Source organism: Rasamsonia emersonii (genome assembly GCF_000968595.1).
Source record: "Rasamsonia emersonii CBS 393.64 chromosome Unknown ctg1118621760003, whole genome shotgun sequence".
Lineage (NCBI taxonomy): Eukaryota > Fungi > Ascomycota > Eurotiomycetes > Eurotiales > Trichocomaceae > Rasamsonia > Rasamsonia emersonii.
Genome location: NW_013563284.1, coordinates 118126 through 139007, shown reverse-complemented (window position 1 = coordinate 139007; position 20882 = coordinate 118126). Strand labels below are relative to the sequence as shown.

The 20882-nt window shown below is 50.9% G+C and overlaps 7 protein-coding genes across 7 annotated transcripts; 4 read left to right on the top strand and 3 right to left on the bottom strand.

Annotated features, from left to right (window-relative positions):
- Positions 1 to 1078: 1078 nt before the first annotated feature.
- On the top strand, positions 1079 to 2994 carry T310_1831 (Polyamine transporter; the record flags this gene model as incomplete). The annotated part of the gene is made up of 5 exons (XM_013475337.1): positions 1079 to 1318; positions 1372 to 1785; positions 1832 to 2225; positions 2255 to 2302; positions 2354 to 2994. 5 exons carry the CDS (start codon positions 1079 to 1081, stop codon positions 2992 to 2994), a joined length of 1737 nt encoding a protein of 578 aa, XP_013330791.1.
- A 1999-nt stretch (positions 2995 to 4993) lies between these two features.
- On the top strand, positions 4994 to 5683 carry T310_1830 (uncharacterized protein; the record flags this gene model as incomplete). The annotated part of the gene is made up of 2 exons (XM_013475336.1): positions 4994 to 5079; positions 5161 to 5683. 2 exons carry the CDS (start codon positions 4994 to 4996, stop codon positions 5681 to 5683), a joined length of 609 nt encoding a protein of 202 aa, XP_013330790.1.
- An 893-nt stretch (positions 5684 to 6576) lies between these two features.
- On the top strand, positions 6577 to 7885 carry T310_1829 (Acyl-CoA hydrolase; the record flags this gene model as incomplete). The annotated part of the gene is made up of 4 exons (XM_013475335.1): positions 6577 to 6678; positions 6739 to 7156; positions 7225 to 7760; positions 7817 to 7885. 4 exons carry the CDS (start codon positions 6577 to 6579, stop codon positions 7883 to 7885), a joined length of 1125 nt encoding a protein of 374 aa, XP_013330789.1.
- Positions 7886 to 8727: 842 nt separating this feature from the next.
- T310_1828 (uncharacterized protein) lies at positions 8728 to 9362 on the bottom strand (the record flags this gene model as incomplete). Its single annotated transcript, XM_013475334.1, has 2 exons — positions 8728 to 8855; positions 8927 to 9362. 2 exons carry the CDS (start codon positions 9360 to 9362, stop codon positions 8728 to 8730), a joined length of 564 nt encoding a protein of 187 aa, XP_013330788.1.
- A 1079-nt stretch (positions 9363 to 10441) lies between these two features.
- On the bottom strand, positions 10442 to 11482 carry T310_1827 (uncharacterized protein; the record flags this gene model as incomplete). The annotated part of the gene is made up of 3 exons (XM_013475333.1): positions 10442 to 10723; positions 10768 to 10885; positions 10941 to 11482. 3 exons carry the CDS (start codon positions 11480 to 11482, stop codon positions 10442 to 10444), a joined length of 942 nt encoding a protein of 313 aa, XP_013330787.1.
- Positions 11483 to 15264: 3782 nt separating this feature from the next.
- On the top strand, positions 15265 to 15722 carry T310_1826 (uncharacterized protein; the record flags this gene model as incomplete). Its single annotated transcript, XM_013475332.1, has 3 exons — positions 15265 to 15384; positions 15450 to 15476; positions 15579 to 15722. 3 exons carry the CDS (start codon positions 15265 to 15267, stop codon positions 15720 to 15722), a joined length of 291 nt encoding a protein of 96 aa, XP_013330786.1.
- Positions 15723 to 16762: 1040 nt separating this feature from the next.
- Positions 16763 to 19030, bottom strand: T310_1825 (uncharacterized protein; the record flags this gene model as incomplete). Its single annotated transcript, XM_013475331.1, has 4 exons — positions 16763 to 16831; positions 16954 to 17105; positions 17162 to 17600; positions 17660 to 19030. The coding sequence occupies 4 exons, from the start codon at positions 19028 to 19030 to the stop codon at positions 16763 to 16765; spliced, it is 2031 nt and encodes a 676-aa protein (XP_013330785.1).
- Positions 19031 to 20882: the final 1852 nt, after the last annotated feature.

The window sequence follows — 20882 nt, the reverse complement described above, 5'->3', positions numbered from 1 at the left end:
CCCCCCCCCCCTTTCTTCCTTTGTTTCGACGACAAATTAATTAATACTAAACTAAATACTACTGTTGTATTGGCAGGGCAGGCCGTTTTGTGATCTGAGTGTCTGAGTCTGAGTCATCGTCGTTTTTCTCTTCTCATTTTTTTTACCTTTTTCGTTCGTGATGGTTGTAGACCTTGAATTCAAGGATATATACTCCGTACTATTTCGCTTACTGATTTATATAAGACAGATATACCTGATATCATTCTTATTCTTATTCTATTGTATACAGCAGATGCCACCAGTGGTTGTCAGGTTGATGGTGACCATCGAGATTTTTTATCTATGCCATGTCAACATGACAGCGCTTTGTGCGTGCTAGGTCAGAATGATGGCAGCATCCCCACTCGGCTGCAATGCAAGCGTGCACGGCTAGTCCCAGCATCCTGTCACATAGGATCCTCCACACCGCCACATCTTGAAGCATGTCGTATCTACGTCGTAGATAGCTGGAGTCAATGTCTGGAGAAGTAGATGGCATTTCTACTCGACTCGACATCTAGACTATGAACTGTGGATTGTACTGTACAGACGTACCTGTAGATGCTTTCTTCAGCAGGCTATTCCAGCTCAACTCCATCCTCTGTATATACCGGAGTATTACTGTCTTACTACTAAACTATGACTTTCTCGAAGGAACCAGGTCCACATGGTGGTGGCCCCAAGCCAGCACTCGGGCCGTGTTAACCGAAACCGAGTGGATTCGACTCCGCTCCATCGCATTCTTGCCCGATCTAAGCTCACGCTGATGAATTCAATCATGATTCAATGAATGCCCAACCTGCAGCTCCAAGTGCAGATCCTTTGCAGTCCAGACCGGACGGCGCTTGCTCGCCCTGGGTTTGGTAGCCGGTACTCCGTGGTGGCCATCAATAAATATATTGCTGTATCTCGCCCACCCAGTTATCCGGTAGAAGGATCCTCTGATAATTAAGTTAGTTATTTCATTGTTTTCTTCTTCTTTTATTCTAACGTCCTCTTGCAGACGCACTGACCGCGTCCTGGATGGATCAATTCAGGATATCTGTCCAAAGCAACCATGGCTGCCAACTCGTCTCTGTCATTGCCCTCCCAGATGACGCCGGAGATCTTTCTGTCCCGGACCATCTCCCAGAACACGCTGCACGATGCTGCTGACCAGCACGACGATGCGCCTGCCCACGAACCCATCCAGCAACGATACGACAATCCCTCGTCCTACCGATTCCGTCGAGTCGCTTCCAAGACGGTCGTCTCGTTTGGGCCGGACGATCCTGAGAATCCGGTCAATTGGAGCCGGGTAAGCTTGAGAGAAATTCATCTCCTATTATTCCCTCCACTGACTTCTGGCAGGGCAAAAAGTTCTTCGCCCTCATGGCCGGCATGATGCAGGTCATGAACAGCACCATCGGGTCGTCGCTGCCCAGCGGCGCCATCGAGTACATCGCCGACGATTTCCACGTCACGAACCAGGCACAGCTCGTCCTGCCCATCTCCGTCTTCCTCGTCGGCTACGTCATCGGCCCGCTCTTCTGCGGTCCAGTCTCCGAGGAGTATGGCCGCAAAAAGCCCCTGCTCATCGGCTTCATCCTGTTCAACATCTTCTCCATGGCCTGCGCCCTGGCGAGATCGTATACGGCGCTGCTGGTGTTCCGACTCCTCAATGGCATGGCGGCTGCTGCTCCCATTGCCATCGCGAGCGGCGTGTTCGCCGATATCTACGACGATCCAACGCAGCGTGGCCGGGCCATGGCTTATTTCATGGCTGTAAGCGTCCCTTCCCTTTCCCTGCATTTCGTCGCTCACATGGCAGTGTACCACGTTTGGCCCCATCATCTCCCCGTGGGCCTCGGGATTCATCGCGCCCGTGAGCTGGCGGTGGGCATTCTGGCTCGGCCTCATCATCGCCTTGCTCACTCTGCCCCTGGTCATCTTCTTGCCAGAGACCTATGCGCCCGTCCTGCTGCAACGTAGAGCAGCGCGCCTGCGAAAAGAGACTGGCAACGCCAGTATCGTCGCCCCATTCGATCTCGCCCCGCACGACCTCCGAGCAACCCTCACGGTGACGCTGACCCGGCCGATCCGGATGATTATTCATGAATCCATCGTCTCATTCACCTGTTTGTATCTAGCTTTGGCGTATGCCATCTTTTACCTCTATTTCCAAGCATACCCTGTCGTCTTTCAAGGTCATACTCCGTCACATCGTCCGTTGACTGCGGCTAATTCGATATAGGGATTTATGGAATGAGCACCGGTATTGCCGGGTTGTGCTACCTGCCGAGTAAGTATAATACCGTGCATTCGTCGGATTGGATCTGCTGAAACGCAATAGTCGGGTTAGGCGCTTGCATCGCATGCCCCATTTTCATCTGGTACGACGGCTTCCTGGCCCGGGCGAAAGCTCGCGGCGCGAAATGGTCGCAAATCGAAGAATACCGTCGTTTGCCGCTGGCCTGCGTCGGAGGGCCGTTGTACGTCGTTTCCCTGTTCTGGCTGGGCTGGACGGCCTCTCCGCACATCCACTGGGCGGTGCCGCTGGTGTCGGGCGTGTGCTTCGGACTGGGCTACATGCTGATCTTCATGGCGATGCTGAACTACCTGTCCGATGCGTACGAGACGTTCGCGGCCAGCGCGCAGTCGGCGTCGAGCTGCTGCCGGAGCATCTGCGGCGCCGTGCTGCCGCTGGCGGCGAAGCCCATGTTCCACCGCCTCGGCGTCGACTGGGGGTGCAGTCTGATCGCGTTTCTGAGCCTGGGCGTGTCCGTCATCCCGTTCGCCTTTATCCGCTGGGGCGACTACATCCGCCGGAACAGCAAGTTTTGCCAGCATCTGAAGGAGCTGAAGGAGGCGGAGCAGCGGGCGGAGCAGGCGGCAGCCTACGGGCAGGATACGTCTGGCGACCCGGAAAAGGTGCCATCGTCGATGCCCGCGGAGAAGGACCTTGAACGGGGCCTTGAAAAGCAGATGGGGTAGCAGACAGAAGAAAAAGAAGAAGAAGAAGAAAAATGAAGACGAAAAGCAAGGAAACGAAACGAACAGCCAATATCAAAAAAAAAGAAAAGCGAGAGAGAGAGAGAGATGAAACCTCAGTGGGGAGACACTTACTCCCTCCTTCTCTTCCCATTCCGATTTCCCTTTTTCTGGTTGGATTGAATTGCCTGCATTTATGCACAGCGGGCTGATCAACAAAAAAAAAGTTTTAAAAGGAGGGGAGTATGGTACAGTATTCGGGTACAGTACGTACTCACGCATCGATGGCATCGCATCGCATACAGGCGCATGATCAGGTTTTTTTTTTGGGATGAACGGGCATAACGTGAAACGAGTGAGTATTTTTTTTTCTTCACCCTGAAAAAGTTCTCGAGTTTTTTTTTAATTGATAATATACTGGCATGGCATGGCATGGAATGGAGTCCTGGCAGGCAGGCAGGCAGGAAGAGAGTGAGTTGATCCTCCTCCTCAGATCAGATTGTTGTTTGTTGTTTGTTGTGGGGATTGAATTGGATTAATGATGCAGGTACATACATACATACATCATACATCATACATATGTATGGTATGGTATGATATTGATAGTATATAGGTAGATACCTGCCTAGCTAGATAGCTAGATAGCTAATTAGTTAGTGATATTAATGAATGAGAGATGACGAACTGAACTGAACTTGAGCCTAGGATGGACTACATACATACAGTACATACATATGCATGGGAAGACTGTGTATCCTACAGGAAGCATGCTTGCTTCATGATCTAAAAAGTTGATTCTCTTTCTCTGTGTTTTAGGGCTTTTAATATTAAGGACAGACAGACTCTCTAATATAATTCTAAGGAAGTGATGCTGGTAAACTTCCTGCAAGAAGGTTTTTTTTTATTATTAATGAACAGCTTCTTCTTGTCTGAAGTCTTCATTTTTTTTTTCTCTTTCTTTTTAGACAGACAGCTAATGTTACTTCTGGCCTGGCTGATCTAAGTATTTTTTGACTTCAACTGCAGATACTGATCCTGTCATCATGTGTAGATGCTGCGCCCTTAGTAGGGCTGCATATCCCTACATCATTCGTGTCTACTAATGATAATGATATCCTCTCACAAAACATAGAATCTGCTCTACTGCCTGAGTATCCGTCGGTATAGGTACTATCACTAACCCTAACAGTCCTTCTCGCCGAGAATGCACAACCCAGTGACTGTTTACCTATCTACCCAGACTACCCAGCCCTGAGCTCCTCCTCATGTATACATACCTAATCTGTCTATCTATCTACTGTATGTTGCTACGGTGATACAGTGCACGTCTGCCTGTGGTCCGGACTCTGTCCATTCCCTCGTTTCTGCAGTCGTTCACTGTCAGGAACTCTGGCTGTGTGATCGTTCACACGCTGGTCCTACCCTGTTTTCATTCACTTGTTTCTTTCTTCCTTCTGACATGACGTGAACACACCTTCTTCTTGTCAAGTCTAGTCAAGCTTGTTCTTCGTCTGGATACAGCTCAGCTCAGCTCTCCTTTTCTTGATTCTAATTTCGATTTCCCTGAAGGGGTATTGGTGTAGTCTTCTTCCTCTTTGGTCGAAGACAAGACATCCTTCTTGGGCAGTCGCCTTTTGACCAGTCGAGGGTTCACCAGTCTGGTGACGCGTTGGCAGATCGAGACATCCATTCCTGATATCTACCTATCTATCGTCGAATCCAGCTGCCATGGCACTGCCAGACGATTACCCGCGTCCGTCTAGAAGGCCTCTTCTCACTGTGTATTGGCACATTGTGGCGACGATCTCTTCTTGGGTGCTTCTCGCGGGGTGAGTCAGCTTTATCTGTTGCATTTGCATTTGCAGTTGCAATCCTCGATTGTATGTGGATTCTTGGCTAACATTGTCAATTCCTCAGCTTCCTCCTTTTCACCGTCGCGCTGGAGACTCGTTACGAGAAGCTTCGGGCTAGTAACCGCGTTCTGGATATCATCGGACTCGTGATGGTTATCCCGCCTCACTTTGCCTCCGTTGCGCTTGTTCTTATGTTTAAGGATCGGCATGATTTCCTTCTGAACAAGGTCTACATGTGAGTCCACCACCATCCACGTCCATCAATCTCTGTCTGACCCGTGTATCGCTGCTGCTTCAGCCCCTACTTCGGATCTAGTCTCCTCGGGACTTTCAATGCCGCCCTGCACGTCTTTTGTCGACGTCTGCTGCCCCTGAGTCGTATCGGACTCGCGTATATCATCCTCGCGTCCGTTTCGACAGCTGGCTACGCCATCGCAGCGTTCCATTCGCATTGGAAGGTCCGCGTCAACGTTTCTCGACGTAACAAGTCGCCTAGGCTTGCGCCGCTGTCTCCAGAGCCAGAATCTCTCCCTGATCCTCCGCCTATTCCGCAGCTGCAGCCTCGGCCGTATCAGCATCCGCAGCAGCAGCAGTGGTCGCGCTATTTCCCTAATCCTTCGGCTCAAACGTCTGAGTTGACAGACGAGACAGACCGGCAACTTCTGCGACTACTCCACACGAACACCGGAAATGTCCCCAACAGACAGCTTGTCCGGGATACGTTTCGCATCGAGCTTCCGGAGGAAGACCAGAATCGGAACGCTGTCGTCCCTGCCGGCGGCAGCAGCGCTGGCAGTCCGGAGACTGCGGCGACGGCGTCCAACGCGGAGAGAGCATAGGTTTAGGTTAGGAGATGAGTTAGTTGGTTGGTTGGAATGATACCAGTAAATTTTGTCTTTTTTCTTTTCTTTAAAAACAAAAAGTTTCTGGTAGAGATGAGAATAAAATGAAGTGAAATGACATGAAATAATGACTGGTAAATACATAACTTACATTATAAGGAGCTGACTCTAACATGCTCCGCGTAGTAATATTACTTTCACTAGAAATCACGTCTAATACTACAGAAACTTGTTACTGTTACTGTTGTTGGCACGTGTTTTTGCAAAGCATCCTACATGTACTGTACCTAAGTAAGGGGGGTAAAGGAAGAATATGCTTTGGAGGCCCGCCTAGAGAGTAGATAATAGGGACAACATGGTTGTAGCTGGTGCAGGAATGTGGTGCGGAAGCTTGTCTGGGGAGGAAATAGCACACTACAACACTTTGGAAAGAATATATATATAGTGAGGGATAATATGGGTGTGGAGCACGCCTGGGAAGTAGATAATACGCACTACATTACAATGCACATAAATGTGGATGCGGGTGTGAAACCCGCCTAAGAAGTAGATGTACACTACAGTACTGTTGTAAGATATGCTGAGGAATATAGGTATGAGGCCCGCCTGGGAAGTAGATAACTACCATATAGAGTCCTGGGCTCCTGGCACAGCATGCATTATTTTAAGCTCTGAATAATCCTGGATTACTGATTAGTCGATCGTTCGGCCCGATTCGGATAATGAGCCTCGGCAGTGGCCCGTCGGAGATCCATCAGATCGCCGCTGCCAATGCTGTCATCACATGGCTCCTCTTTTTCTCGTTATAACTATTGCCAATTTATTATCCTGCTACAACCCATGTCACCGTGATTGATTCGCGACTGCCTTATTCCGTCTACTGCGACACCATGGCGAAGAGAGTCACCCTCTTCGAGCCCCCGCCGCTGGACGCCTCCAAGGCGCCGATTGAGAATGTCCTCGAGCTGACGCCCGTGTTGGACATTGGGCCGGTGAGTAAAAACTTCTGCCTGGACTGGATGTCCTCCGTACTCGTACTGACTGACTCACAGGACGTCTTCACGAATACGCGCCCCCTCTGGCATCCCCCCGGCGCGCGCGGCATCTACGGCGGCGCCGCCATCGCCCAGTCCCTGTCCGCCGCCCAGCGCACCGTGCCCAGCGATTTCACCGTCCATAGCATGCACTGCTACTTCGTCCTCGCCGGCGACTCGGAGATCCCCATCGTCTATCATGTCGAGCGCGTGCGCGACGGCAGGAGCTTTGCGACCCGCACCGTTCAGGCCCGGCAGCGCGGCCGGCCCATCTTCACCACTACGCTCAGCTTCAGTCGCGAGGACAGTGGGGGGAAGAAGAAACTCGAGCATGCCGCGCGCATGCCGACTGTTCCTCCTCCGCAGGAGACGCCTCCCACGCCGGGACGGGAACACCGCAGTCCGTTTGAGTCGCAGAAGGTGGGAATCGTGAATGGTAGGCAGAACCCTCATAGTCTGCATTATAACTCAGATGCTGTGAACGAAATGCGCTGACTGACGCAGGATCGAGTCACCCCGAAGACAAACGCATCAGACAGTGGATCCGCGCGCGAGGCCGGATCTCTGCTGCCGGAGGCCACCAGGCCCATCTGTCGGCGCTCGCGTACATGACCGACAGCTACTTCATCGGGACGGTGTCGCGGGTTCACGACATACCGCGGTTCGCGTCGCCGGCGGCGCTGCAGCGGGCGCTGCAGTCGCTGAAGAACCCGTCGGACCTGGACAGCGACACGATCGCGCGGTATCTGAAGGACCTGGCGGAGGAGCAGCAGGCGGAGCTGCGCAAGAGCCGGCAGGACGGCACGCTGGACGCGACGAAGCTGTCGTCCATCATCAAGCACCACCGTCGCGACAACCGCGAGATCGGCATGATGGTCAGTCTGGACCACACGATCTACTTCCACAACCCGCGCGCCTTCCGGGCGGACGAGTGGATGCTGTCGGAGATGGAGAGCCCGTGGGCGGGGGAGGGGAGGGGGTTGGTGATGCAGAAGCTGTGGTCTAGGGATGGTGTACTCATCGCGACGTGTGTGCAGGAGGTGAGTCGCAGTTTTTTGCCAGACGTACCGTATGTACCGTACTGACGTTATCTCAGGGCGTCGTCCGACTGAAGCAAGACGAGGACAGCAACAATAACAAGCCAGCTCGCGAGACGAAGCTGTAGCAGTCGCTTTCGTCAGCTGTCATTTTCTTCATTCTTTCGATTACCTATTCAGATGATATTTGCTTCCGGAGGATTATATGTATACCCGATTCTCTACCTCCCTACCTCCTTTTTACTATACTATACTGTACGGTACAGTCAGTACCTTGGCAGATCTTTCTTTCATTCGTTCGTACCTAGTCTAGATCTAGGTACTGTCTTTTTTTTTTTCCCTTTTCATTATTGTTCTGGATTCGATAGAGGTGACTATTGGCATAACACGTATATACGGAGTATAATATGTACTGGTAGATGGATAGATAGATAGATGAATGGATGGATGGATGTACATACACTCATAGACATTACTATTACTTCGTACAGGGAAAATAAATAGATAGATAGATAGATAACCAAACAACCAAATAGTAAATAACATAACCAACCAAACGAATGAATACAATAACAACACCAAGTCACATTCAAACTCCGTATATGCACGCAGATAGCAAAGTGTATACATATGATAAATAAAGCTGGAATAGAATAATACACAGGACAGATAGATAGATATAGATGATGGCATAAATGAAACACAATAAAATGCAGTCAGATTTATAGTCAGTCAACTGACCAACCCAATCTCACAATCATAGAAAGAAAAGAAAGAAAGGAAGAAAAGCACTGGCCCTCGTCCTAGTCCTAGTCCTAGGCCTAGTCCTAGCTAGCCCTAAATCTAGAATTGAAAATGAAAAAAATAAAAAAAAATCAGATCCCTAATCTAACCCTTCCTAATCCTAATTTAATCCAATCTGATCCAATCCAAATCCAATCTGATCTGATCTGATCTAATATAATCCAATCTAACCCTGATCCTGATCCTGATCCTTATATCTCATAATATCCGTCGACCTCCCCGCATCCGGACAAAACACAACCTCAAACCCCGCTCCAGCCTTAATCGTAAACGTGGACGTTTTATCGTCGTAGGCTATAATCCACAAATCGTCAACACAACCAACTTAAACATGCCCAAGTGGCATAGGTATGTACTGTACGTACCGTAGCTATACGCATCCGGACACACGCTCTTCGCCTTACGACTGTATTCATTCGGTGTACACGTCTCAGGACTGTTAAAGGCCCCCGCGCAGCAGTCCTCCGGATTACCGTATTTGGCGCAGCTCGAGATGCACGGGTCGAATCGCGGGCGCGGGATATCGTCGTCTGGGTAAGGGTACACCCCCGCGCCGGGTTTGGGTGGTGCCACTGCTTGCAGCTGTAAGGGCCAGGGGCACCAGCGCGATATTGCATGGATTGCGCTGCTGCTATTGTCGTCGCTGACGAAAAAATCCACACTCCCGATACACACCGGGTTCGTGGTATTTGATGGAATCGATGCTAGTGCTGGGTCCTTCGACTCCGTGTGCAGTGAGACAATCCCCACGGGGAGGTTGTAGCCGTCGACGAGGGAGATGTCGTAAAAGGAGAGGTTCATGGTTGTCGAGAGGGTGAATTCTGCCAGCGTGGCGGGGTCGCCCTGACAGCAAATAGTCAGTTAGCATACACAAAAATAAAGTATATAGATAGGTAGGTAGAGGTAGGCATCGGCATGACTAACAGTCCCCTTGCAATCAACTACACCCCCACAATCACCCGTCAAGCATGCCTTTCCTGTCGTAGTACTATTCTGCTGCGCCGGCCCCGTCCCCTCAGGATTAAAACTGCAGTTCGTCCGCCCCCAGATCCGCCCCTGCCAGTCTGCGCTCACGCTGAAGGTGGTCGTGTTCCCTGGCGCGGCGTGGAAGCCGCCGAATCCGGGGCCCGTGCCGGCCTGGGTGAAGATGGCTGGGTAGATGTCGTCGGGGCAGGAGTTTGTGATGCGGAACTGCACGAAAGAAGAGTCGCGTTTGTCGAGGTTGGGGTTTGGGTTGGGTGGGAGTTTCATGTGGTGGATTGCGCGGATGGGCGTGATTAGGTAGAGGTACAACAGGAAAGAGGTGTACAGTAACGACTGGCTTAGCATGGCGAAGTGTTTATATTATAGTTACTTTCGACTGGAAGTACAGTACAGTAGAAAAACCGCAAGTTATAAGCATAAGTTATAAGCAGCAGTTATAGACAGCGAACAAAATGCTTTACCTCAGTACAGTTCGTATTCGTATGCTACATGATGCAAAGACATCGAGTCAACAATGACTCTTGACAGACACCAAACGAAACATGACTGCGACATGGCTGTATCAAGCACAAGCATCGCCAACTAAACGACTGGACGACAGATCGCTGCTAAGCGCCGCTTGCGGGGTGCAGCTGCGTTAGCCGCCGATCCTCCATACGGAATCCTGCCGAACCAACGTGTTGTGCAGAAAGCAGTCCATATGCAAAATGCAACTATTCAGACAGCCACCCAAACTTTTGTCGTCATCCAGCATTATAACAATCATGGTATGATTATGATGATGATAAATAAGGTCGCTTCACCTCCCCGCGCTCACCCGCTGATTACAATAGTCCAGCACTTTCTTCCCCCAGATGTTGCGTCCTTTGTAGGCCGCCATGTCTTCCGGCCAGTTGCTAATCTCCGTCGCCAGATTCTGCACCTCTTGCAGCGGCAGCTCGCTCAGCGTCGTCAGTGTCGTCTTGACACTGAATAGCAGCGCTCCCGTCCGGGGCAGCCGCCGAAACGTCTGTCGCTCCCGTCGGATGAGAATGTCGTCCGGCCACGGGCTGAGCTCCTGCTCCATCAGTCCGTCCGGCCGGAAGAGCGTCGACGACAAGTCCTCGCCCGGCTGGCGGATCTCCAGAAAGTAGTTGGAGCGCTCCATCGGCGATTCTGGCGTCAAACGGCACATGAATCTACACGGTCAGCGCGAGCCGTCAACATCGACAGAGCGGCTTACTTGTTCACTGAATGGCCAATCTTTTCGCGCCATTGCGGTACAGGCCCATGCAGGCGGGAGATCGTCCATCCAATCCGGTCCTGCACCCTCCAGCCCACAGGAAACAGACTGGCGCTCGCTGCCCTGTCATTTGTCAGCGTCTCACTATCTATATCTATCGAGAGCATCCGTACAGATAGTACTCGCCCTCGTCATTCTTCATCAAAATGCTCAGGTCTTCCATGGTCAGCCGCACCGCAATCTCCAGCGGCTCCATCGTGTTGTTCGACCCGAAGACAAACTTTTCCCCGGTCTTCTTATTGTGGATCTCCGTGTCGGAGCCACGCTTCTTCTGCTCAAACATGCCCGGGAAACGCTTGCAGAGGAAGTTGACCACGTCTTCCAAGGCCTCTGCACAGGCTTCCTTTGACTCTGGAAGGCATTGGAAGACGTTCTCCCGCTCGTCTCGAAGGAGGGCATCCCGGACCTCGTGCTCCTTCATGTAGTTCTTGTCGACGGTCAACCAATTCCATTCGTCGAGCTTCCGCAGCCCCATGGTGATGTGGAACTTTTCCCGACCCTTGATCGGCTCACTGGGATACGGTGGCATGCGCGTGGCATCATATTCATCGCCCTTGGAGCGAGTCGTCGAAGCCTGCGAGGAGAACCACTTCCATAGCCATTTGATCACCAAGACGATGACGACAAAGCCGGTCAAGGGTAAGGAGTGCACCATCATTGACAGGGGAGAATGACCGGACTCAATGGCACGCCCAAACTGCCCAACACCCAGAAAATTATATACCGAGAAAGACGAAAAGGAGGCTAGCGAAGAAACTCTAAACGAGAGGTCACCAGACGGGCTGAAGCCGAGCGTTCCTGGCTTCTCATTTTAAGGACTGCAAGCGACATGGCCAACACGTGCCTTCCTGTCCGATACGTGTCGAGGCAGGCCTTCCCCACAAAACGCAGTGGAGCGCCAGCGCTGACGGCATTGCATTGCAGCAACCACATGATCGATCGTTGTAACGCGTTGGAGCGTGGCCGCCCCAATTGCAATGGGCAGCGGAGAGCAGGGCGGAGGCTGACAGCAGGCGGAGTGAGCTCAGCGGGATTATGGAAGCGATGCGCGTGTGATGGCGTCCGTGCACGCTGGCGTCGAGCTTTGACTGGCAGACAGAACAGAAACACTGCCCTGGCCGAAAGACTCTCTGCGGCGAGGCGAGGATGGAGTTTTGGAGATTAATCCGGAGAGGCGATCGGCCGCGATCCGGCGCCGTGGGGCGTGACCCAGGCGTTCTTGCCCGGGCGGGCTAGCGGGCGTCGCCCCTGCCGCTTGCTGCCAGTCACGGGGCAGTCACGGGGCCACATCCGCTGCTGCTCCATCGCGTCCCACGGCGCCGTGCCTCGTGGAAGCACGACGCTCTTCCCCGGACGAGCTGATAATCGTCCTGTCGACAATCTTGAGGGCGCGTTTCTCCATTCTGTGCGACACCGTCTTTTCCGCGCAAAGCGCGCTTGCCGCCCGTCGCCTCAGGCCTGCAATCCCGGCATCCCCAGTTTTTTTCCCTCATGTTTCTGACGCACCAATCCGGCAGGGTCGTTAGTGGCTGGGCCTGTTCTCTCCACGCTGCAGGCTTCAGGCGGGGGCTTGCTGGCGGCCAACCACACGCTGGACGTCTGCATCGCCACAGGCATCATCAGCCCCGGTTGTACAGTACAGTCATCGTCTCTGGTCAGGTGCTTCAGTCGTAACTCGACGATCCGGGTGAGGCCGAGACGGCGAGACCACTCCGCTGAGTGCTAGCCGATCGACGCGCTAGTCTTGCTCAGCTTCAGGGACTGCCATTGCCGAGCTCGAAGCCCTACTAGCGATGATTTCAAACCCAACTGCGTCAGTGGTCTCGTGCTGTTGTCCAGCACACAGGCGGCAGCTATGGAGGAGATACGTCACTTGGCAGATCCTCCACATGGAGTACGGAGTACGGAGTAGTTTGGAGGGGAGGCAGAATTTTTTTTAAAAAAAAAAGAAGAGAGGAAAGAAAAAAGGAGGTGACACAAGAAAAAAAAGAGAGAGCAATCTTAGGGGAAATGTAAAGTCTCATCTCATCAGATCGATCTATAGATGGTTAACTCATCCAGTCTTACTAATCTGACAGACTTAACTACACCTGATCCTCTTCTACGAGTCGACATCATGTCGGATTTGATCAAGTCACCCAGTCACCTAGTCTACCCATACTGATCGGTCAGCATCATCACTGGCTCTGTACTGGCCTGTACTGGTCGCTCCCAGTTTGTTCTCCACGTCAATATCACCACGTCTTCAGTCTGTCCATCGCAATTGCCAATCAACTGCCACATATTACTGAGAGCGACGGCCGAAAATGCCTCATACCTCATAATTTCTATGACATCGTTTGCAGATGCCTAGTCGGGAACCATGCGGAGAACAGTCCGAAGATTATCTGCAAATGATTCCCGCAACGGATATGTTATCCATCAGTGGTCTGCCAGCACTGGCACTGATGGGAGAAGCAGCTAAGTCTAGACCAGTTGTTGTGTCCAATTGACCTGTCGTTTAGCTGGGGTAGACCCGCCGACTCCACACTGTACGGAGTACTCCGTAAGTAACCCCGGATGACACACTCTCAGAGACATGGACTCAACAGCCACATCTGCTTCAATTCTCAACTTCAATTCTCAACATGGTTACGTGGTGCAGCAATTTGATAGATTAGCTGATTCTACGTTGCTCCATCTCGCTTTGAATGTATTTGACTAGCTATTTGCAGGGCATATTCAAGAGCGTCACCTTTACTGACGGTGCCAAGCTTGTTCCTTGCTGGAAACTTATCTCCAGTGCAAACCTCATCTCTGTACGATAACGAAAGAGCGATTCAATGAGTCAACAGCTAATTTTAGGCTTTCGATGACCACGCATCCCCACAGCATCATGCTGTTCCTTGGAAAACTTTCGTTCAGCTCACATTGATTCGATTGAATATTCGCCAATCAGCTAGGAGCATGTTCATCGTCTTATCAATCAAATCTGCGGCGCAAACTTGCAAGTAGTCTGCGCCATTCGTATATCAGGATTGGGAATCAATTTCTGCTACATATTCATAGCTATATGTCCATGCGAAGGTCGATAGAATAATAAATACGCTGAGGACAATACATCATAGCAAGATCTCTCTCCTAGCCGTGAGTGAGCTGCATGGAACACAGCAAAGCAGGCTGCAGCATAGTGTACTCCAGGAGTACTATATATATGGCGCGCAATGCAGACAAGACATATATATCCTTTTATGGAAGATTTAGAGGGAGAACTGTCTTTTTTTTTTTGAACGTGGTAATATACTTGGTTTTTCTTATCTTCCCCCCCCCCCCTCTCGTTTCTTCTTTCTTCTTCTTCTTCTGTTTTTTTTTTAAAAAAAGTATTTTCTATTCCTTTCTCAGGACACTTTTTTTACCAAACAAAAAAAAAAGAAAAAAAAGAAAGAAAAGAAAAGAAAAGAAAAGAAAATGATCTAGGTATGTACTGTACAGTACATAGATGCATACCAATAAGTAATTAGTTCATAATTAACTATCACGTAGCATACATACCAACAAAAAAAAGCAACTGTTGAATTTGCCACTAAACAAACAAACAAAAAATAAATAATATCCTTTATTCAAAAAGAGAAGAAAAAGAAAGACATGCTCTCAACCCAAACAACCTTGAAGAAAAAAAATTAAATACCTACCCTATTAGGTAAGAAAGGAAGGAAGGAAGGAAGGGATCAATCGAAGGGATGGGAAATATGTACATACAGTAACTATGGTCCTACATTCCTCATTCCTCTAGTAGTAGCTAGCTCTACAGTAACAAAACGAAAATACGAAAATTTCTTATTTTTTCACTGGAATGTAGGAGCCAAAAAAAAGAAGAAGAAGAAGAAAGTATCAAGGCACAACAAGGCAAGAAGAAGGAAGGATGTATGCTGTAGACACGACACGATACTGGAATTAATATTGCGAGTGAGTACCGTAAGTAAGGTCTGTAGCATAACATAACTGTTCTTGCTGAGTTTAATTAAATTAATTCAAATTAAATTGAATTGAAGTAAAGAGAAAAATGTGATACTACCTTAATTTCCTCGATATGCAATAATTATTATTAACTTAACCCTAGCAGTGCTTCCCAGGTACCTACATACCTAGGTACATACCTAGGATACAGTAGTACGGTAGATCCATCTCTTCCCTCCCCTTCCTTTCCTCTGTCGACGACATTCCTCCCTCCTCTCTCTCTCTTTCCTCTCTTTCCTTTTATACACATACACATACACAACACACTCTTGACTAGGTATCTATCTATCTATCTATCTATCTATTTCTCTGTCATAGTATACCCACGACGATCCAATCCAGTTGGATTCAATCTATCTATCCACCATCCATAACAGATACCATATAACGAAAAAAATGAGACCATTCAGCATCTCCTCCTTCCTCATCATCTTATCGACGATGATGATGATGCTCAACCTGGCCATCGCTGCGCCAGTCGGTGATAATATGAAGAATGATAATGATAATGATAAACGTCAGGTAAGTCAAATCAACCATCTATCCATCAAGCTATGCACTGTACATACATACAATACACATGAAAGAAAAAAACAACTTCTCACATGGAAAAAAAAACAATCCAGCTCGGAACCCTCGACTACCTCGCTGGCGTAAGTGCCCCCAATCTTCACCCATCACACCCATCACACAAAAACCAACCCAAACCAATCCCAAAAAGAAAAAAAAATACTAACAGAGCAAAACGACAACAGACACAAGGAAACCCCGCCGTCGGCGCCCTAGGCAATCTCGCTCCACAAGGCAACATCATGAACTCGGTCCACAAGATCCCTGTGATCGAAACGCTGGGGAATTTCGGCACGGAGGGGGGAAAGAAGTCTTCTGCTTCGAATTGAACAGTATAAGAGAATGAAAGGGAAGGAGATTTTCAGGGAGAGAGGTTGGGTTTGGTTTGGATGCGGTGGAGGGAGATGTTACCTAAGTAACCTATGTTATGTTATGTTATGGTATGGCATGGCATGGCATGGCATGATGGATTCATTCATTCATAGCGGGTGGATAGTATACTATGGGGATAGATAGGGGGGGATGAATGAGTAAGGTGTGGTGTATGTGGTGTGGTTGTTCGAATTCAATTTCTATTTGGTTTCGAGTTTGGTTTAATCATTATGAACGAAGAGGAAGAAAGAAAAAGTCAAATCAGTCGGTCAAGTCAAGTCAGTCAAAAATAAAATCTCCTTTTTTTTTGCAAAAAAAAAGAAAAAAAAAGAATGAATGAATGAGCGAATGAGTGAGTGAAAACAAGGCGAAAGGCCAAAGACAAAATTGACCAAAAAAAGATCAAAATCCAATCGAGCAAGATACAATCAGCAGATCAATCAAGAGGGATAGATAGAGTCTTTTTTTTATCTATCTACCTACCTACATATCTTTCTTTCTTTCTTTCTTTCTTTCTTTCTTTCTTTCTTTCTTTCTTTCTTTCTGTCCATCACGAGTACAACTAGCTAGCTGTGCTCAGCTCAGCTCAGCTCAATTCATTCAATCCAACTAAATTAAAAAAAAATCAAAACAGGAGGGAGGGGGGGGGGAAAACGATCTTAATTTATTCTGACATTGTGAACTCACAGACTGCAATTCTTGAGAATTGATGAATTCAATCCATTTCGTCGAGAAGATACAAACACAACAAACACTGCTGAAAGAAATGATTGATTGATTGGATATCAATTCAATAAATATCAAACAAGGACATGACATGACATCAGTTTGCAGACGTTTGCAATGCAGGAATAACAACAGAAACAGAAACAAACAAAGGTATAATAAGTAAATTTAAAGGAAAAAAAAATCATCGAAATGCAAACAAACCACACGCCAGGCCAGTTAGTCAGTCGTATGAACAGATAGATGATCGAGAATCGAGAATGAACACCCCTCATCTTTTGACCGTAGATGTCAGTCGTATGGTGACTACGCTGTCGGCTGTTCGCGTGCATATCACTATCTATTAAAAACGACAGTCGACAGTCGACGTTCGTTGAATGGCTCGTCACTCATTAAGCAGCTCGTCTCATCTCATCACTTGAACTTCGCCGTACACCGTCCCATCACCTCGCCCTGACACACCAACTCGGCGCTGAACTCGCTGCCGTCGAGCGTCAGATAGATATCGAAATACACCCGGTAGAACGTGCCGTTGGGCGTGTCCATCCGCTCAAAGTCCTTTTCCAGGTTTTTCCGGGACAGGTCTGATGTAAGGGTGACCACTTCTTTGATGCCTGCAAGACATTAGCGATCCGACAGAGAAAAGACAAATAAGAAACGACAGGCGTACGTGGATCTTTCACATATTCTGGACACACATCCTCGTCACACGCGTATAGAACGTCCTCGTACATCAGGGTCGCCCCCGGCGCGACCTGCCGGAAAAAGCTGACCTTGACCGGCTCGCCAATCTTCACCCGCTCTCCCTTCTGCACAAAAATCTGTCGCGTGTACTTGCACCGGTCCTTGCCGTCCAGACTCGGCACCCGGTACTGCTCCGGATGGTATCCCTCCTTGAACGGCTGCAGGGTCGCCATCAGGTAGTGTCGACGCGCCACACGGTGCGTGATCACCCGCTCCGAGATACCGGCCGTCACGGCTCCCTTCACGATCGCCGCAACCGAGTCCATCGGTCGCACCACCTTGGATTGGTACTGCGGCGGCACGTGCAGCTTGATCTGCTGGAAGAGATATTCAGACGCACCAAATCCACCCACGACCAGCACATTCTACACCAGTCAGCGTCAACCAGAATCAACAGTTGTTAGGTCACTTGTTAGGTACTTACCTGCAACGATCGGTTCTGCGCCTGGATGGCAATGATCTGATTGCGCACCAGCTCCAGAATGCGGTTGACCACCGGCTCGAAACACTGCAGAATCTCCTCGTTCGTAAACGTCATGTACCCCTCCTCGATTCCCGCCTCCGGGAAATCCGCCTCAATGCCCACGTCGACCGCCCATTTCTGGCCGTTGTTGCGGAAATCCGCCTTGATCCGGTTCTCAAAGTCCATGATACACTTGGCGTAGACCTTCCCCGCCGTCCGCGAGCCGTCCGGCAGCTTCATCTTGCGGATCTTGGCCCGCAGAATGTTGCTAAAGTTGCGATTCAGCGCCGTCGACCCGCACGAGTCGCCCGATCCTGCCGTGCACTCGGACACCGTGAACGGGTTCTCGTCCTCGACCTCATACGCGATCAGATCCACGGTACCACCGCCGCAGTCGACGATCAAAATGGCGTCTCCGACCTTCAGGTTGAGCAGTCCCGTCTTGGCGCAGAACATGGCCGCCGCCTCGGGCTCGGTGATCAGGGTCAGTCGATTGTCGTTCTCGTCCCGCAAAAAGCCCGCCTGGAGAGCCGCCTGCCGGGTGGCCGCCTTGGCCGCATCGTTCCAGATGGCCGGCACGGTCAGGAAGTAGCGGATGTTGCGCTCTTCACGGGTGAAGACCTCTCCCAGCGTCTTCTGCAGCTGTGCGCGCATCGCTTGTCGCAGTTTGAACAGATAATCGGCCGCGACGTCGATCTCCGACTTGCCGGGCGGCAATGGGGGCAGGTTGATCGGATCGACGTACGTGTTGCCCGAGGTCATCAGCTGCAGCTTGAACCATTCCACCTTTTGCACACCGGGCTTCGGGTACCCCGTCGGGGCCAGGGCGTCGGCGATATCAGGACCCCATCCTACCACCTTCTGGTACTGGTCGTAGTAGAGCACCGTGGGGATCTTTTGTTTCGTGTGGGTGCCCGCCCCGGGCCACTCGGTGATGATGTCTTCTCGCGCCTCATTGTTGGTCGCAAAGGCGAACGCAACGCCCGAAAACGTGGTGCCAAAGTCGATTCCAACAATCAGCTGCGCCTTATTTCGGTTCGATCCCTCGACCTCGGCGGCGGGATTGCGGGGCGGCGGCGGCTGGTGAGGCGCCAGAGTCGGGGGAAGGTTATGCATGGGCTGGTGGTATCCGTATCCCGGCGGCGGCGCCAGCGGGGGAGGAGGCCCTGGCTGTATGTATTGAAGGGCGGCGGGATTGATGGAAGGATGCGGAGGAGGAGGATGGTGATGGGTGAGTTGCTGCGAGCCGCCCGGCGGCACCGGACTCGTCGGTCTCCCAGCGGGATTATATGAGTAGCTTGGAGGCCGCCCCGGGTGGTTCTGGCTGGTCATGACAAGGCTGGTGTTGGAAGATGAGTTGTTCTGCCCGTCAGGCGGCGGCGAACTGGTCGAGGCGGTGCTCGACGGCGGGGCGATGTAGGCGCCGCTCTTGGGCGGGCTGGGGACCTGGGCCGGTGGGAGGTTGTTGTTGCTGTTCTTGCGCTTGGAGAAACCGAGAGACTTCAAACGGGAACTCATCAGGTCGATAGAAACCGGAGGACGGCGGAGGAGGAGGAGGAGGGGAGGAGGGCGAGAGTGGGGGAGACAAAGGGGCGGATGACGAGGAAGAGAGACGAGAGAGGCGACAAAGGGGAGAGAGTGGGATGAGAATCGCAGGAAGAAAGGCGATCGTAGTCAGCAGCAGGGGTGGTGAGGGCCCAGTCGCGAACGAGGTTGTATCACTGATTAATCAATTCACAGACTGCCAGCACGCCTAAGCCACGGTTGGGGGTGAGCCCGGAAGGATGCGAGCCAGGGCGGGGGGGCCAGCGACAGCGACAAGGGATGCGCAGTACAGTACGGAGTATGGAGCACAAGAGAGAAAGGGAGTTGTACAATTTTCTGTCGATTTTCTGTTCTCTTCCCTGCTGTTCTCTTTGCTGGGGGCGACTGCTGAGACAGGACGACACGACACGAGCGAGGGCAGGCCGAATTGGGGAACAGGCGAGGGGGCAGAGGGGGACGAATGATGGTGCCTGAGGGTCAGTCGGGCCAGGTTAGCTCACTAACAACAGCAGTAAACGGCTGGAGGGGCACAGTCTGCGGCTAACAGCAGCTAACAAGCGGCCTCAGCAGTGTTGGTTGGGCGCTGAGGCTGAGCGGCTCCAAAGAGGTGACTCGGCCCCGAACCAGACGGACGCGGCTCCACGGACCTGGAGAGCACAGGTGGAGGGAGTGGGGGAAAGAGGCCAGGAATCGTGAATGAAATCGATGCTGAGCGATTGTCAGCTCGGATGTGGCTGGTCTCTTTGATCGAAATCCGTCGCTGAGATGATATTATTAACCGCGAGACAAGCTGAGCAGAGCACGATCCTGCGGCGATTGCTTCGGCCAGCAAACGCCTTGATTGGCGGTGAGCACGTGTTTCGGCCATCTCGCCTGTCAATGCGTCCAGTTTGATGTCTTTGTGGCCTTCGACAGAATCATCGACACAGGACGTCTCTTGTTTCATTGCTTCTCAGGACAGCTGATGCACGATCTCGTCCTGCTCCATGGTTCCGTGCCCCACTCGCCCGGAGATTCCATCTTTGCCCTTGACGGCAGCTACCGGCTGATAGCCTCGACTCAGGTTAATTCTGGCCGCGATCAGTGTTTCAGCCAGGTGAATTGATGCACGGAACAAAGAAACAAGAGACTAGTCATCATCGTCATCTTGCAACTGCTCTCTGTCTATCCCACAGCTCTATACTATACTCCGGAGTACACCGTTCTCAGCACTCATCCTCGGTAATATTCCGAACGAATCGAACCAAAAGCACCCTGTCAGCAGGGATCAAATCCATGGCGCAGGATTCTCCAGCAGCCATGGATACTAAGCCTGCTGATCGAATTCAGCCCTGCGCAAGACCACTGGCCAATCAGCATGGCAGGACAGGGGCTCATCGCTCCCTGGCCGAGGCTGCTGCAAGATGCTTCGGGATCCGGCACTGCGCGTACAACTGGGCGATGGTTGGTCTGGCTGACTAACGGACGAGCTTGTTTAGGCGTCCAGATATTTACCTAAGGTACGGAGTAGACCAAGGGAAGAAACTATCGTGCCAACAATACTACGAAAACCCAAGAATTCTGGCGCAGTCTTACTGGCCAAGTTATCTACGCTCTTGGATAGAGAGATGGTGAGGATTATAAGCGCATTTCGTATAAT